At 42.6% G+C, this 19,343-nt stretch overlaps 1 protein-coding gene across 1 annotated transcript in view; it reads right to left on the bottom strand.

The window, feature by feature from the left end:
• Positions 1–1,452: 1,452 nt before the first annotated feature.
• LOC145415746 (proton-coupled amino acid transporter-like protein acs) overlaps positions 1,453–19,343 on the bottom strand; it is a 174,184-nt gene continuing 156,293 nt past the window's right edge. Inside the window, exons 9-10 of the mRNA XM_080284981.1 lie at positions 18,273–18,393; positions 1,453–2,629 (exon numbers count right to left, since the gene is read on the bottom strand). Coding sequence (XP_080141107.1) covers positions 2,485–2,629; positions 18,273–18,393 — 266 coding nt within the window. The 3' untranslated portion in view covers positions 1,453–2,484. The remainder of the gene's footprint in view (positions 2,630–18,272; positions 18,394–19,343) is intronic.

Here is a 19,343-nt window from a genome sequence, read left to right as displayed (position 1 = left end):
ACAGGATGTAGGGTGGAAAGACTGGATTATCAACCAGAAGGTAACAGCATGCAGAGAAAAACTAGGTTAATCAGTTTGTCATGAAATACGAGTAAAGTTTTCTGCATCGTATTCCTGAGAAGAAACATATGAATTTCTATTCTAACTGTATTTAAAAGTATCTGAATACAAAACTCTTAAATAATAGTACAATGCTTTAAAATATCAGCACTCCACTCTTCCTAAAGTAAACGTAAGTTCCAGATGCACACTGGTGGCAGCATATTCAATATAGTATCAGACAGGTTTGGATGTTCTATAAAAACAAACACAATTCTAAACCAATAACCTCTGATACACACTTCTGATGAACACTAATAAATATCAGTGCGGATTCATTCCAGGCACATAAAATGAATGGGTTTCCAACATATGTATCATTAGTATACACAAATACTCCACTAGAGATCTGAATTCTCTCATAAATGTGACACAGTGAAAAAAAATAATAACATTTGAGAAACATCCAAACTGTGTGTGTGTGTGTGTGTGTGTGTGTGTGTGTGTTTACCTAATTTACCTATATATACAGGAAATAAGCTACGCTCGTGGGGTCCGGTCTCTGCTTCTCAGTAAGTCAAATTTAGTTTTAAACTCGTTTAAGTTTTTAGACTGGACGATCTCTGTCCAGGCTATTCCACAGGTCTATACATCTGTAAGGAAAACTATATTTCTTGATATCCTTCAAGCAGCTTGGTTTCTTCAGTTTCATTCCGTATCCTCTTGTTACTCTCTTATCCCATAAAAACAGATCTTCTTTGTCAATTTTATCTACTCCCACCATGGTCCTGAACACTGCAATCATGTCTCCTCTCTTTCTCCTTTCTTCTAAGGAAGGCAAAGCCAGCTTTTCCAGCCTCTCTCTGTATGACAGATCTGCCAGACTGGGGACCATTTTGGCTGCTGTTCTTTGTATTCTCCCAATCTTGTTTATATCTTTCTTTTTGTGAGGGGACCACACTACTGCTGCATATTCTAACCTGAGGCAAATCATGACCACTATCAATTTTTTCATCATCTCTTCACCCATATAATGAAAGGCTACTCTTATATTAGTCAGGAGTTTATACGTCTCTCTAACTGCCTTGTTAATGTGTTTTTCAGGTGACAAACTGTCCTGGACCAGCACTCCCAAATCTTTCTCTTCTCTCAGTTTTGTGATTGGTTCATTACCCATCAAATAATTCAATGATGGCCTCTTGATACTTTTACCCATTTCCAACATTTTACATTTCTTTGCATTAAATAGCATTTCCCACATCTGGCTCCAATCATGTATCCTATCCAGATCCTCCTGCAGCATTTTACAATCCTCCTCAACCTCTACCTTCCTCAAGATCTTTGCATCATCAGCAAACAGACTTGCATAACTGAGTGTGTGTGTGTGTGTGTGTGTGTGTGTGTGTGTGTGTGTGTTACCCATCCACACTGGGGTCCATAAAACAAGTTGCAAATGTATAGCCATCAGATATAGTGCCTGTTTGCCCAATTAAAAAGCAGATGTGGAATGGTAAACACTTTCATAATAATTATGTTACTGACATTAAGCTCAAGTGAGGGTACCAAGATCATAATGACATTCAGTAATGACTATTATTAATGTATATAAAATATTATTCATAAAAAAATATGATACTCAATGCTACTGAGTAATAAAGGCAGACATAATGTATCTTGGACCTTTAGGCCCTGAAATGAGTGAACAGTGAGCCCTTAGAGAGCTTTAATGTGCAAATGATTATGATGATGATGACAACCTGTACAACCATTAGTGTCTGCCACTAATGTTTTTGTCTTTATACCTCCAGCCATATTTTCAAAATAAAATTCAAAAGAAATTTTTCTGTGCTTAAATGCTGTATCACAAAGGCTAAAAATCATTAATAAAAGAACTCAAAACACATCATGTCACTACTTATGACATAACTCGCAGCATATGAAGAGGACAACACTGTTTTGAACTACCTTGTACTGTATATCTGTACATCAAGCAATTATTAACATCCAACTGACTCTGCATAACACTGGCAGGTAATTTCAGAAGTGCAGAGTTTGAAGATACCAGTCACATCTACTGGGTATATAATGAACACCCTGAAAAACCTGGCAACAATGTCAGCACCAAATGTGTCAGCACTTGATCCACTTTGTTCGTGCACTCAGGATACTATATATTTTCCTCATATCATCCCTAACGAAATTATTGGTCAGTAATTTTTAATTGCTGATGCTTTTAAGGGATTTTTTTTCTTTGGAAAGATCCCCACATCTCTATGTTACTATGAATTTGGAAACAAATGAAAAAAGTAATAAAAATATTGTACCTCTTTGCACTTGGAGTGTCTGATGACTTGGAACAGACTGTTAAAACATATGGATATGGCTATTGTACTATATTTGGTACCACAGAACACTAGCAAGAACCGAAAACTACTATTTGGTGAGTTAACAAACAAACTTTGGCTGTGGCTCATCAGAATGCTGGAAATAGTCAACGATGGCCATGATGCTGGCGTATGTCCCAGTGACGAAGCACACAATGCCAAATGTAAAGATGATGATACACTTGAATACCGACACTTTTGACATTCTGAAAGAGGAAGAAAAGGCATAAAATAGTATTTTTATGCAAATGCTGCTGCTACTGTTGATGATGATGAGGCTGCAACCCTGGGCTCAGTTGAATGTGAACCTCGTGAACTGCAGACTGAAGTCGGCTTCTCCTGCAATCCACCATTCTCATGGCAGAGAATCAGGAAGGTGCTGAGGGATATTATATCGATGCCCCATAGGAAAGCATTCCTCATCAGAAACAAGATGCTGTAAGTTGTTTTTAGTTGGTAATGACTTTGATCTTTATCAACCTTCACCTTTTATCACCACAGGGGCCAGGTGGCTAGCACTGCTAGCTAAGAAGTTGCTGTTCCAATTGCTGGTGCCACTGACTCTTGTGTCCACCCACCCTTTTGAGGGTTGGTAGGAAAAAATGAGTACCAAGTGGGAAAATAGCTGTCATAACTTGGATGATGCAGTGGCTTTGTGTCCCAGAATAGTGAGTGAAAAACTTGTCCCTGAATTTAATGCCTAAATTACGGAGATGAGCACCGTGACTAAATGTCTCATGGCATTTGCCCCAACTCTGACCTTTTTAACCCTTCAGCAGCAATAAGTTTCCCCTCAGCTATAGAAAATAATATACCATTACCAGAATCAAACTTCCAGGTAGGCAACGTACAGTGTAAAGCTCATCGCTTATATCACAAACCTTCAAAAGTTAGATACTTCATAGCACAATTATCTATCTATCTATTGCCAGATGCCTTAATCCCTTATACGGGGTGGCCACAAACAAATCGCCTCCACGTCACCCTGTCCCCCGCCATTTCACTACTCTGCTCCCAATTCACACACCCCTCTCTCATATACCTCTCCACTCCATCCCTCCATCTCATCCTTGGCCTTCCCCTCCCTCTCTCCTCCTCCACCTCACTCACATACACTCTCCTCATCAGTCTTTCAATCTCCATCCTCTCTACATGGCCAAACCACCTCAGTGTGTTTCTCCTAACACTTTCTATCACATCCACATCCACACCACAACATTCCTTCACATCCTCATTTGTCAGTCTGTCTCTTCATGTGACTCCATAGGCTCCTCTCAAATAACTCGTTTCCACTGCTCTCATTCTTAACTTTTGTCCCTCCAACAACGTCCAAGTTTCACTTCCAAATGTCAGAGTTGGTATCACAATACTGTCACGTAATAACTTTTTCACTTCCATGCTCACTTCCCTGTATGGTGGCTTTCCATGCTGCTAGATCTTTGGCAGCCTCCGTTTTCAGGTCCTTATTCCTGACGTCACACTTGATGACCTCGTTCCAGGTTTCTAATTGGTCTGCCTCTCGCATCCCTACCGTACAATTGATATTCACATCTCTCACCTAACTGCCACATTCTATCCTCTCAACAAGCCCAAACCATCACACTCTACCACTCCTCATCACAACACCAATACATTCCAGTCTCATTCTTCTTCTCAACTCTTCACTCATAATCCTGGCCCCCTAGGGCTTGCATTCAAGGAAGAACTACACATCCATCTAATCATTATCATTTCTGTATATTTTAGCCAAGGAATATCCTCTATCTTTGCTGCTCAGGTCTCACTACCATACAGTATTATGCTGCTAACTCACGTTGCATACAATGATTCCTTAGCATGAAGAGAGAGCCCTTTCAATGCTAGGAGAGGCAACAGCTCCCTGAACCACTCCTTACTCTAGCCATGAAGCCAGCTCCAGCCCCACCTCCAGCCCATAACAGGTCTCCCAAATAACTGAACTCCACACATTCAAGAGACTCTTCAGCTTGATCAATCCTTTCACATCTCCCATCCTCTACATGCTCTCCCTGGTATACCGCACATACAAAATCAGCATTATTTCACAGACTACCTCTAATACAACTATATCTCTTATGCACCCACTCATCAAAAACACTGCAAAAGATGGAGTTACTTCCCACACCCTTGTGGCAAACTGCACATGGCCACACTCCTTGTGCCTAGACAGTAACACCATCAAACCTAAATATCACCACCTCTGTTTTATCCGCATTTGCTCTCAAACCCTTGTGTCCCATGCTGTTTCTTCATTTCCTAAATCTTTCCTCTGCCTCCCACTCATCCTCTGCAATCAACACCATGTAATAAGCATACAATATCTCCCATGGGAGTCCATTTCTGAAGTCACATGAGACAGCTTCAAGTACACTGACAAACAATAAGGAGCTCAAGAGTGACCTCTGATGCATGCCAATATTCATGGAACACTTATCACTTAAATCTCCATTCACTCACACCTGCATGACAAAATTCACGAAACACTTATCTCCATTCACTCTCACCTGGGTGCAAGCACCTACATACATAGCCATAACCACTCTAACTGGCTACTCCTTGATCTAAAGCTTTCTCACTGTCCACTCCACCACCTCCCTTGGGACTCTGTCAAAGGCTTTCTCCAAATCAACAAAAACAAAGTACAGGTTCCCTTGATTTCCCTATGTGTTCTTCCTGAAGTTGTCAGACAATGAATATGGCATCAGAGGTCCCTTTGCCTGGCATAAACCCAAACTGCATCTCATTAATATTCACCTTTCCCTCATCATATCATACCTTTTAGGACTTTCTCCATTACCTTCATTTTCTGGTCAAAAAGTTTTATCTCTGTCTAACTATCTATAGCAAGATGCCTTAATTCCATAAGAGGTGGCCACAAACAAATCACTTCAATGTTGCCCTGACCCCTACCATTACGTTGCCCTCCCCCCAACTCACATCTCCCTCTCTCGTATGACTCTCCACTCCATCCCTCCCTCTACCCCCTCCAACTCATTCACATACACTCTCCCCAGTCATTCACTCTCCATCCTCTCCACATGGTCAAACCACCTCAATGTATTTCTCCTGATGCTTTCTGTCACATTCACATCCACACCACAACATTTTTTCACTTCCTCATTTGTCAGTCTACTTCTCCTTGTAACTCCACATGTTTCTCTCAAATAACTCATTTCCACTGCTGTTACTCTTGACTTGTGTCCTTCCAAAAACGTCCATATTTCGTTTCCATACATTAAACATGGCAGCTCAATACTATCATGCAGTGACTTTTTAACATCCATGCTCACTTCCCTTTACCTTACCACTGCTTTCAAAGAACCAGCAACCTTTCTTTCCTGGTGCCCCCCTGGGGGTAGGGGGGTTTCAAAAATACTCCCCCAGTATCCCTGCTTGTCGTATGAGGCAACTAAAAGGGTTGGTGATGGGTTAGTGGCCCACCCCTTAAAAAGAACTAACTAAACAAGCGAATAAAGCGCCTTGGACCAGGACAGACCATACGTTGACAACTAAGGAACGGACAAAGGACATCCTTAGGGTGAGGACGTGGAATGTGAGAGGAGTGAATGATGAAGTGAAAGAGAGAGAGATTGTGCAAGTGCTTGAGGATGCAAGAGTGGATGTATGTGGATTGACTGAAACTAAATGGCAAGGTGAAAGGGTGAGAGAATGAGAATACGGTTTAGGAATATGTGCAGGAGTTATTGAGAATGAGAGGGCAAGAGAGGGAGTATGTCTGATGATAAGCAAGAAGTGGAAGGAGAATATACAAGAGTATGGAACAGTGGGTGCAAGGATTGTATGGGTAAGGATGAAAGTAGGTATACAAGCGTGGGCGATTGTGTGTGCGTATGCGCCGACAGAGGACCGAGTGGCAAGAGTGAAAGATGAGTTTTGGGCGAGTGTAGAAGCAGACAAGTTTGAGAGGAGTGAGAGAGTGTTTTAGATTGGAGACATGAATGGCAAAGTCGGGAATGTACGAGTGGATGGAGTGGTTGGTCAGTGTGGTGTGCCAGCTGAAGTTGATGGGAATAGTAGTGCTTTATTGGACATCTGTGCTGGTAAGGGGTTAGCAATAGCCAACACCTACTTTCGGCATAAGATGATCCACAGGTATACATGGAGGGTTATGAGGAGGATGGATGGTGAACTTGTTGAACGAAAGGCAATGACAGGCTATGTGTGTGTGGATGAGTGAATGAGAAGACAAGTAGTGGATGCAAGAGTGTGGACAGTGTGGGGGAATGGAATCTCTGACCATCACTTAGTGATGGCCAAGGTAAGGCTGCAGAGAAAATGGTTGAAGAGACAAAGGGGAAAACAGGAGGAAACAGCTCCTGTGAGAAGAGTGGAGAAATTGCAAGACAGTGAGAGAATGGCAGAGTAGAAGAGCATAGTGGAAGAAAGATTGGGAAGGTATGAGTTAGAGCGGATGGAAGGGGTGGAAGACGTATGTAAGACATTCACGGAAGAGATAGGTGCAGCGTGTGAGTTGGTTTGTGGAGTGAGAAGATGCAGGGGTATGCAAGGGACAGCATGGTGGAATGATGAGGTGAAACAAGCTGTGGAACAAAAGAAGAAGGCATATAGTGAATTGCTAGGGAGCAGAGGAAGGGGAGAAGATGAGAGAGAGAAGAGAGAGGTATACAGTATGTGAGCAGGAGAAGGGAGATGAAGAGATTGGTGAATGAGAGTAAGAAGAAAGTGGATGAAGAATTTGGGAGAATCTGAGTGTGAAATGGAGGGAAAATAAGAAATTGTTTTGGAAGGAAGTAAAGAAAGTAAGACAGTGTGAAAGGAGAAATAATAGGGAAGTGAAAGATAGGAATAATAGATTGTTGGTGGAGATGAAAGAGAAATTGAGGAGATGGAAGAAGCACTTTGAGGATTTGTTGAATGTAGAGAGTGACAGCAGTGCGAGTATAAGTGGTTGGGGAATGGCTGGGAGAAGGGGAGATGAGAGGAGGGAGGAAGAGATCAGTACGGTGGAAATGGTGGAAGTAATGAAGATCAAGATGGGAAAGGCCCCAGGAATTGATGGAGTGTGTGGTGAAATGTTGAGGTATGGGTGTGAGATTGTAGTGGAGTGGATATGTATGTTATGTAGATTGGCTTGGGAAGAGGGAAGGGTTCCAGAGGACTGGAAATCAGGTATAATTGTTCCTTTGTACAAAGGAAAAAGGGAGAGAGAAGTATGTGGTAACCACAGGGGTATTTGCCTTCTTAGTGTGACTGGTAAAATATATGGTAGAATACTCATTGATAGGGTTAGGCATATAACAGAGGAGCTAGTTGGAGAAGAACAAGGGGGATTTAGGAAGGGAAAGGGGTGTGTAGATCAGATATTTGTTCTAAGATGTTTAGTGGAGAAGTATCTAGAGAAGAGAAGGAAAGTGTATGCTGCCTTCATGGACTTGGAGAAAGCTTATGACAGAATAGATGGACAAGGTATGTGGAAGGTACTGAGAATATATGGACTGGAGGGGAAATTGTTGAGTGCTGTGAAGAGTATGTATGAAGGAGCTAGGGTTACGGTGCGAGTGGATGGTGAGCTGAGTGAGTTCTTTGATCTCAGTGTGGGACTGAAACAGGGTTGTGTGATGTCTCCATGGCTGTTTAATATATACATGGATGGGGTTGTAAAGGAGGTGCAAGGTAGGGCAGTGGATGTGGGGCTGGCTCTTATGAATAAGGGTGAGGTTTGGAAGATTCCAGTGTTGTTGTTTGCTGATGATACAGCATAGTTGAGTGAAGATGAATGGGAGTTGCAAGGTTTGGTGAATGAATTTGGGACAGTGTGTAGGAAGAGGAATCTGAAAGTTAATGTAAACAAGAGTAAAGCTATGGCGTTTGAGAGGAATGATGTCACAGAATGCATGGTGAGGTTGGATGGCGAGGATATGGAGAATGTAAATGCATTCAAGTACTTGGGTAGTGTGATGAGTAAGGATGGAACCTTGGGGGATGAAGTGCGCGAAAGGGTACAACAGGGAAGGAAGGTTGTTGGTTCACTGAAAGCAGTGATGAGAAATAGGGAGGTGAGTATGGAAGTTAAGAAGTCACTGCATGATAGTATTGTGATCCCTACCCTGACGTATGGAAGCGAGGTATGGACCTTGCAAGAGGGGAACAAGTCAAGAGTGAGAGAAGTGGAAATGAGCTACTTGAGAGGAGCATGTGGAGTGACATGGAGGGACAGGTTGACGAATGAAGAAGTGAAACAACGTTGTGGGGTGGATGTGGATGTGGTTGAAAAGATTAGGAGAAATACATTGAGGTGGTTTGGACATGTGGAAAGAATGGAGAATGAAAGACTGACTAAGAGGGTGTATGTAGGGGAGGTGGAGGGAGGGAGAGGGAGGGGAAGATCGAGGATGAGGTGGAGGGATGGAGTTGAGAGGTACAGTATATGAGGGAGGGGGGAGTGAGTTGGGGGGAGGGTAGTCAAATGGTGGGTGACAGAGCGACTTGGAGGCGTTTTGTCTGTGACCACCCTTTGCGGGATTAGGGCGTAGGGCTATAGATAGATAGATAGACCCCTTCATCCTTTAAAATTCCATCTTTACTCATCACTCTGTCCAAGTGCAGTACTTAAATGCACTCACATTTTCCATTCCCTCACACATTCAGACTCATTGAGCATTCAGTGACTTCATTTCTCTCAGACCACAACTTTGCTCTTCCCTACATTCACTTCTAGATTCTGTTTTTTACACAATCTCCTGAACTCATTCACCAAGCCTTGCAGTTCCCCTTCATCTTCACTTAACAATAAAGTATCATCTGCAAACAAGAAGTTTCCAAATGCTGGAATTCCCTCTCATAAGGGCTTCTCCAACATCCACTGCCCTACCTTGTATCTCTTTTATAACTCCATCCATATATGAATTGAACAACCATGGAGACATAACACATCCCTGTTTCAAACCAACATTCAGACAGAAAATTTCACCCAGTTCACCATCTGCATGTACTGCAGCTCTAGCGCCCTCAAGCATACTCTTCACAGTATTCACAGCTTCCCATTTATTCCACACATTCTTAATACTTTCCACATTTCTTGTCCATCCATTGTCATATGCTTTCTCCAAATCTATGAAGGCTGCATTCAACTTCTTTCTCTTCTCTAGAAACTTTTCCACTAAACACCTACGGATGAATATCTGATCTACACAACCTCTTCTCTTCCTAAAACCTCCTTGTACTTCTCTAACTAATTCCTCTGTTACTTCCCTAGCTCCATCAATGAGTATCCTGCTTTATACTTTTCCTATTATGTTAAAAAGACAAATGCCCCTATGATTGTCACACACTTCTTTTTCCCCAACTGCTTTGATCATCATCATCATCATCCAGACCTCCTTTCCCACCCTAGGGCAGAGTGAGAAGAGGCAACACCCAGACAGACCAAGTCTGCCCAGTCCAATGGGAATTATGCCTGACTTCCAATCCTCCAGGACTCTACCTTCCTCTCAGGTCAACCTGTACCCTTCCTGATCCATTCTACTACTATTGCTCCCCCATGCTCCAGCATTTCACCACACACTCCATCAATTCCTAGGGCTTTCCCCATTTTGACTTTCTTCATTGCTTCCACTACTTTCATCCTATTGATCTCTTCCTCCCATCTCATCTCCCTCCATTTCTTAGCTATACCTCAGCCACTTATACTCGCATTACTTTCATCTCTATGTTTAACAAAATCCATAAATTGGTCTCTCTATCCGCTCACTTTTTCTCCCATCTCCACTAGCAATCTACCATTTCTATCTTTCGCTCACATACTAACTTCTTTATCGCCCTGTCTAACTCTTTACCTCTTTCCAGAAAATTTTCTTATATTCCCTCCTCTTTAAACTAATTTTCCTTTGAAATTCCTTATTGGCTCTCTTCTTACCCTCTCTCACTATTCTTTTCACCTCTCTCTTCCTCTCTGCATTTAACTCTCTCTTCTGTCTCTCAACTACCTCCATGCCTCTGCTTCCTAGCCACTCACTATATGCTTTCTTCTTTTGTGCCATAGCATGTCTCACTTCTCCATTCCATCATGCTGTTCCTTGCATCCTCTTTCATCTTCTCTTCACCCCACACTCCACCTAACATGCTCCACAGATTCCTTCTGTGAATATGTTGCACACATTTTCCACCTCCCCCATCCATTCCAAAACATATTTACCCAATCGTTCCTCCACTTCTCTCTTATTTTGTGCCTTTTTCCATCCTCTTGCAACCTTTCAACCCTCTTTGTATGGACTGTTTCTCCTTCCCTTCTCTCCTACTCTTCCATCGAATTTCTACCTTGACTTTCACTGCCACCACGTGATGGTCTGAGAGCCTACATCCCCAACCTTGTTATGCTCTTCCATCCAGCACATATCCTCTCATCCTCTCATGCACACACACATAATCAATCACTGACTTCCACTCATTCTGTTCACTACCCATCCTTCTCATCACTCACAATGTATACCTGTGGATCATTTTGTGTCTAAAGAAGGTACTGAGTATCACTAACCCCATCCCTGCAAAAATGTCCACTAGAGCACTACCATTCTCATCCACTACAGCAGGCAGAGCCCACACACCAACTACTTCATTCACCTTTAACGTTCCCTAATTCTCCATTCATATCTCAAATAAAAAACACTCACTCCTCTCAAACTTTCCTATGCATGCTCCACACTTGCCCAGAACTCTTCTTTCATTCTGCCTACACGGTCATCTGTTGGCACATATACACACACAATCACCCAGGCTTGTATTCCTACTCTCAATCTTACCCTTACAATCCTTGAACCAACTGATCCGTATTGTCTTACATTCTCCTTCCATGTCTTGAACACAACAATACATACACACTCCTTTGCCCTAATCCACTTTTGCATCCTCATGCATCTGGAAAATCTCTTTCTCTTTCACCTAATCATTCGCATTGCTTACATTCCACGCTGAAATCCACACCATGTCCTTTGTCCAGTCCTTGGCCATCACTTCTGGGTCAGTCCTGGTCCAAAGTAGTTTTGTCTTTTTTTAGTCTGTTGTTTCCAGGGAGGGAGGTGGGAGCATTCACCATCCACTCACTCGATGTAGTGCTGCTCTGGGTGTTTGCCCTTTTCTCTCTTCCTTCCTTCCTCTTCTGTCTTTCTTTCCTTCATTCTTTTCTCCTCCTTGTGCCTACGGGTGACTTTACACTCCTTTTTGTCTTTCTTTCCTTCATTCTTTCCTCTTCTTTCTGCCTATGGGTGACTCTATACTGAGTGACAAGCCAAATGGTTTTCTGTTCACCAGGAACCCATTTACTATGCTGCGTGGTAACCATATAACCAATAATGGCACCTGGTGGTTTATTGAGCATTTAAGGTGCTCCGGTCAGATTGAGCCAGTGCTGGCTTATATTCGAGGGGTGGTTGGGGTTTATTGTTCACGTGATGCCACTCAGGGATGAGTGAGGCTAGTCACCCTCATCTTAAATGTCATGACCAACTTGCCTAGCCCCGGGCTCCTACGCTCCTCATGTGGCAACATAGGATTGGATGATGGATGGATGGATGTTTCCTGGGAGGGGCACTAACATTATGCCAACCCACTTGTTGACACATAAGGAATATGAATGGGTTGGTTATAAGGTTACCACCCAATGTACTAAATGATTTCCTGGCTTGCAGGAAATCATTTGACTTGTCACTCAATGTAGTCACCCTGGGGCAGAGCAACACTACATTGAGTGAGTGTATGATGAGCACCCCCACCGACCGGTAACAATTAGAATAAATCCCACAGGTTCTATGCTTTCGTTACCATGTAATTTTGTGATCACACACTTGGCTCGGTACCAATTATGCCAAGGGATCACTGTACATTCTGTTTCTAGAAGCCTCAAATCTTTGCTAACCATTACTCTTCACTCTTCATTCCCATTCACCAGCCATCCATCATCCAATCCCATGTTGCCCCATGAGAAGCGAAAGAGCCCGGGGCTAGGCAAGTTGGTCAGAACATTTAAGATGAAAGTGGCCAGCCTCACTCATCCCTGAGTGGCATTACGTGAGCAAGAAACCCCAACCATCCCTTGGATATAAACCTGCACAGGCTCAATCCAACTGGAGTCCTGTAATGACACACTAAACCACTAGTTGCCATAATTTGGTTATATGGTTACCACCCAGCATAGTAATTGGTTCCTGTACAAAAAAAAAAAAAAAAAAAAAAAAAAAAAAAAAAAATCTTTCCATCTCTCCCGTACAAAAATTTCAATTCTGATCATTCTTCCATTTTCATCCTTCATATTTATCCAGTTTTCCCTAATATTTATTGCTCCATTTCAGCCCAAATAAACTACCAGTTTTCTGAAAAGTCTGCACTCATTTTCTTTCAACATCAAATAATTCTTGCATGCTCTTCACAAAATTTCCAGGTCCACTTGTCCTCAATTTATTGATCATAATTCTTCCATCATGGGTTCATATTTATATGCCACTGTTCTGTGTTTCTGCTAGTTCACTATTCTTTTTTCAGTCTGAGTATTGACCAACTTCAATCTCATTACCACACGTAGCTGCAAGATACAAAGTGTCAGCATCATGCTCTCACCATTCTCATGTCAATAATGCTCCTGAACAAACATCCTTTGCTATAGAAGCACACAAGCGCTCGTGGACCCTTCGGGCCCCTCGCACTTGCTCTTTCGGAGGGCTGCCACCCCGCGCGCTCGCTTTCTCGTGCTTTGCACTTGTTTCCTCGTACTTCTCACCTGTCTCCCTGCGCTTCGCGTGCGCGTTGCAATCATTTCAGGTAATCAGAGTCACGTTTATATAAAGCCATCAAAACTCTACGGTGAATGCAACCCTAATTTCACGCACTTACGCCAGGAGTGGCATTTTTGGGTCCAACTTTGATCGCTCATTAAATATAGTAAAAGTTTTTCAATCATGATGGGACCAAGTTTTACATATCAGTGAATTTTTTGCAATTTTTGAGCCAATTTTGGTGTGATTTGAATATGTAGTTTCAGCAGCCCAAAACACACACACACACACACACACACACACACACGACTAGTGCTATAGTATATTAGATTTATCAATTAGGAATCTTTCAATGTTTCTTCCAGTCTCTCCATATCTCACCTAACTATGTATGCATTTTGTGTCTGTGATATGAATTACTTGTGCCGGACTTTTTTTTTTTTCTCTTCCGGAAATGACCCCCAGCTATCATTCATTTCTCTTCTCCCCTGTAATTTCAGAACAACCCATTACATAATTCAAGGGGCTGGTGTCAACACTACAACTCGTATTTCCCATCACAGAAACAACATAAATCCTTTATTATCACTATCTACCTGGTCCTAAAATTCTTCTCTTCCAGCTTTTATCATTAGAATGTTTATACAGAATAACAAGAGCCATTTTCATCTCTCACACCTAAACGCCACATACATGCACCTCGAGCTGATACATCATAACCATTCACTTCCCTCCATCACTCACTGTTCACCAACAAACCAACTCACTCTTTATTCCCCCCTTACAAGCTCATAACCAATCTTATACATGTCGCACCTTCCTATTCACTCACTTCACCAAATCTCCACAATTTTCCCAATGTCACAAGCTGTTGTCAACTACATGGGATTGCCCTGCAAGGATGATGCTTGCCTGGGGTTGATGGGTCCACTTCATTCTCTTCAACAAACCTCCACAATTATTCCACATATCACAAAGCACTGTCAACCACAAGGGAACATCAGTTCAGTACACAGGTGATTTCTTGCCTGCGGCTGAAGAATCTGCTTAGCCAGACGGGTTGATCAACAACCCCCTCTCACCCTGGGTGAAGCAGCTGCGGCATCAACCTAAGGGCAAAGCCTCTTCCTGTTTCTTTGCACCTTGCCAAGGGAAGGATCCTGGTCTCACCCTGGTGAGGTGCTGTTTACCACAAAGGGGTATTGGACCCCAACACAGTGTAGTGTTGTATTGCAACTGTAGGATGGTCCCAGCAGTTGCTTACCTGTGTTCAAGAGGTCTGTTCAGTCAGACAGACTAAACTTAAGCAACAAATACAACAAGCCACAGTTGACAGGTCTACTTGGCCAGACACAATGGGGTTAAGCAACATCTCCCTCTCATCTTTATTTCACACACCATAACATCATACCTTCCTCTGTTAAGTACCATCACTGCTTCCACCCTTTCATAAAGTTCATTCACATCTCTCAAATTCTATACAGCCATATGACCCTGCTTAGTTTTACTGGGTCCTGGACAAGTGTATAACCCAATCTGAAACTATCTGGACTATTTTTATTTACTGTATATTTTATAGGGTAAAAGGATTCCTGGTCATTACCAGCTTAATCAAGATATAGTGAATACAGGGGTAGTACTCTTCCCTAACCTAAGGGATAAATTTCATGGTAACCTTAGTGATGCATTCCATTGTAAACCATCCATGTCATTCAGTGTAGCTGCCTGAGTGGATGATGGGTACCACAACTTAACAAGGGTAATATAAAACTCTCATACTGGACTCTCATATACCAAATATCATGTTCATTACCATATATATACAAAAAAGAAACACAACACAATGACTATCTATCTATCTATATACCTAGGCTGCTTCCCCCAAGGAAAGGGAGGTAGCCGAGACAGGACGACTCACTCTCCATTTACTCATCCATTCAAACACATTCATTCGCATCTTAGCCCCAAAGGGGAGAACGGACAGATCCTCACCGCATCACACCGCACAAGGGTCAACTGCGCAATGCAATCAGTGACATCCACAGCAGGGCCCGACAGCAGAACTGGTTTACCCCTGCCACATCATAACAGACCCATCCCCTTACCCGCACCTGACCTGGCTAGCTGATCAGACCAAATGCGGGAGAATATCCCCTCAGGGCTGCGTCATCACTTATTCATTCACAATTTCTCTCCATTTATTTCTGTCACGCACAGCCACTCTTCCTTGCTCAACAGACATCCCTCTCGCATCCAGCGCTCTCTTCACACTGTCCATCCATCTTATTCGTGGTCTTCCTCTCAGTCTTACACCTCTCACATCAGATCTAGTTATCTTTTTCACCAATCGCTCATTATCCATTCTCTCCATATGCCCAAACCATTGCAACACCCTCTGCTCAACTCTACCAGCCATCTCCCGAACAACTCCAGTTCTCCTTCGCACTCGATCCATATGCGTCACTCCACACATACTCCTCAGACATCTCATCTCCATTACATTCAAACTTTTCCTCTCTGCTACACCCATATTCCATGTTTCAGCCCCATATAACGCAGTCGGTACCACAACACCCTCATACAGCCTTCTCTTTACATCCATTCTAAGCGAACGACATTTAAACACTTTTTTCATTCCTCCCAGCACCTTTCCTACTTCATTTATTCTAAACTTCACTTCTGCATCTATTCTTCCATCCACAGCAACATGTGACCCTAGATATTTAAAACAATCTACCTCCTCAAGCAACTCACCATTCAAAACTATATTCATCCCCCTACCATCTATCAACCTCGTACACTTCATCACTTTACTCTTATTCTCATTTACTTTCAATTTCCTCCTTTCACACACCCTTCCAAACTCCTCTACCAACTGTTTCAATCGCTCCTCTGAATCAGTCACCAGTGCAGTATCATCTGCAAACAGCAGCTGCTTCAGATTCCACTCTCCTCCATCAACATTTACCAGACTCAGACCACCTAAAACTCTTGCATTCACCTCCCTTACAACACCATCCATGTAAATATTAAACAACCAAGGCGACATCACACATCCCTGTCGCAGCCCCACTCTCACGGGAAACCAATCACTCACAGCATTTCCCACTCTTACACACGCTCTACTATTTACATAAAAACTTTTCACCCCTTTTAGTAACCTACCATCAAGTCCATACAATCTTAAAACAGTCCACAAAGCCTCCCTATCAATTCTATCATATGCTTTCTCTAAATCCATAAATGCCCAAAACACATCCTTGCCTTTCGCTAAATACTTTTCACACACTTGTCTCACAGCAAACACCTGATCCACGCATCCCCTCCCTCTCCTAAAGCCACACTGCTCATCACTAATCACTCCCTCTGTACCCTCTCTAACTCTCATAATTAACACTCTACCATACACTTTACCTACAACACTCAACAGACTTATACCCCTAAAGCTAGTATATTCATACTTATCACCCTTGCCTTTATACAACGGGACCACACAAGCACTTGCCCAGTCAACTGGCACCATACCTTCCTCAAAGCACACATTCAATAATCTTACTAACCAGTCAACAATAGTCACTCCACCACCCTTCAGGTATTCCACAGCACACCCATCCATACCTGCAGCTTTCCCTGTTTTCATCTCCTTTACTGCCTTCTCCACTTCCTCCTTCGTGATCAAAGAATCATTCAACTCTCCCAACACATTTATTCCTTGCACACTTCTATCTGCCACAATCTCAGCCACCCTTTCCTCCTCTACATTTAACAATCTTTCAAAATACTCTGCCCATCTCTTCCTTACTGCATCCATCTCAATTAACATCCTTCCATCCTCTGCTTTTACTTGTTCTTCCTTCCCAGACTCTCCCTTTCGCACCCTTTTCACCTCCTTCCAAAACATTTTCTTATTCTGTTGAAAATTCTCTGTCAGCCGCCTACCCCACCTCTCATCTGCTGCCACTTTAGCATCACACACAGCCCTTCTCGCTCTATTCCTCTTTTCCTTATACCTTTCATATGACATCTCACCCTTCCTCTGCAGCCACACTTCATATGCATGTCTCTTCTCAGCCACAGCCATACTTACTTCCTCGCACCACCATTCACTTCCTTTTCTTACACCACCACCCACACGTCTCACACCACACACCTCTTCTGCATGCCCCACCACAGCACTCTTAAACAACTGCCATTCCTCCTCCACACTGCCATTTTCCCGATCTTTCACTGCGTTCCACTCATATTTCAATTTCTCCTGATACTCTATCTTTTTATCTCTTTTATCCAACTCACTCACTTTCAAAACCTCCCTGCCACACCTAACCCTCCTAGCTCTCACCCATCTCTTACCTACTCTTAACTTTCCCTCCACCAGGTAGTGGTCAGACATACCTCCACCCTCCCCTCTTAGAACTCTCACATCCAACAATCTTCCTATTACATTCCTAGACACAACCACATAGTCCATCAAGGCTCTATCAACAACCCTTCCACCCTCCTGTCTCACCCATGTATACTTATAAATATCTTTCTTCTCAAACACCATATTCCCAATCACCATCTCTCGCTCAACACACATCGCTATCATTCGTTCCCCATTTTCATTTCTTCCAGGCACACCATGCATACCAACTACGCCTTCAACTGCTGCATTTCCCACTCTAGCATTCAGATCTCCCATCATTACCACATTCACATTCGCTCCAAAACTCTGCAGACACTCATCAACATCATTCCAGAAAGACTCCCTCTCTTGTTCATCCCTTTCACTACCAGGCCCATATGCACTCACAAACACCCACAACTCACGTTCAAATTTCACTTTCACCCACATCAGTCTCGATGACACCTCCTTCCATTCAATCACACACTGCTGCACTTCCGGACTCACTAACAAGGCCACAACTTCTCTTGCCCTTCCTCTATCAACACCTGACAATCTTCCATTCATACTTCCAGACATAGATTCCCCCTTCCCTTTCATCTTCGTTTCACTCAAAGCTAACACATCCAACTTTCTTCTCACAAACATTCTCCCTATCTCCTCCCTTTTAGACACAATGACAACTCGGTGAAATTCACTTACTTTGGCCAAAATGTGACCAGCTCGATAATAGGTGGGAAAATGATGGCAAGTGTGGAGGAAGACATGGCACCCACCAGTGAGATGAACAGCCCAATGTTGGGTATGGCTGCTGCTAGGATAACTGTCAACATAGAAAGAGAAGTATGATTAATTTATCACACAAAAGTTATACAGTACCATAACTAAGCATAACTTATACAGTACTGTACTTTGGTTCAACTTCTCTACACGAAGTTTGGTTTTAATGAATGAGATTCATTGCTGAATGAATGATGAGCTTTCACAAAACCTAACCCCTTCCCCAGATGACGTAATAAATTAGTTTATAATTATGTGGTTGGTGGTGGCAACCATCATCCACTCACTTGATGTAGTGCTGCCTACTTCTTCCTTCACCTTTATTATTCATTTTCTGTCATTCCTCCCTTCTTCCTATTTATCCCATCTTTCCTGTCACTTTTTATTACTTTTCCTTCCTTTTCAGGTGGCTTTACTTTGAGTGACAAACCTAATGGTTTCCTGTAAGTAAAGAAACCTTTTACAATGCTGGATGGTAACCATATGACCAACATATATAAATTTCCCTATGTGTCAACAAGTGGGTTGGTAGAGGGTTAGTGTCCCTCCTGGTAAAACAACTGACTCAAAGTCATACGGCCACCCCTTATGGGATTATGGCGTCTGGCTATAGACAGATATATTCTTTCTAAATATGATTATATTCAGCTCATGAAAATCACTCACTGTAAAGATGTTAATGAAAACTATATCTAACCCTTTCATTTTAGAATGTCTATTCTAAGGTGAATAAAATAATCTGGAGATAGCAAGAATAGTATAAAAATGTCATCATATCGAAAGGGTTAAAATAGCAGGTGGCAGGGCTGTACTCTAGGTCCAAGCTTCACTCAATACTTCAGATGGAGGAAGAAAGAAAACACAAGCAGAGTCTTAACATCTGTGTTGTGCAACATCAGCATTCAACATGGTGCTGAAGAAGGATGCCTTCTTATGGTCACACTGATGTAAACAGGTGGCTGTGTTGCCCAGTTGTAAAAATGTCTCTCAACT

This window comes from Coenobita brevimanus, chromosome 103 (genome assembly GCF_032717465.1).
Source record: "Coenobita brevimanus isolate Jiangsu-jjx chromosome 103, ASM3271746v2, whole genome shotgun sequence".
NCBI classification, from domain to species: domain Eukaryota; kingdom Metazoa; phylum Arthropoda; class Malacostraca; order Decapoda; family Coenobitidae; genus Coenobita; species Coenobita brevimanus.
The sequence above is the reverse complement of the archived record's forward strand: the minus strand, read 5'-3'. Positions and strand labels throughout refer to the sequence as shown.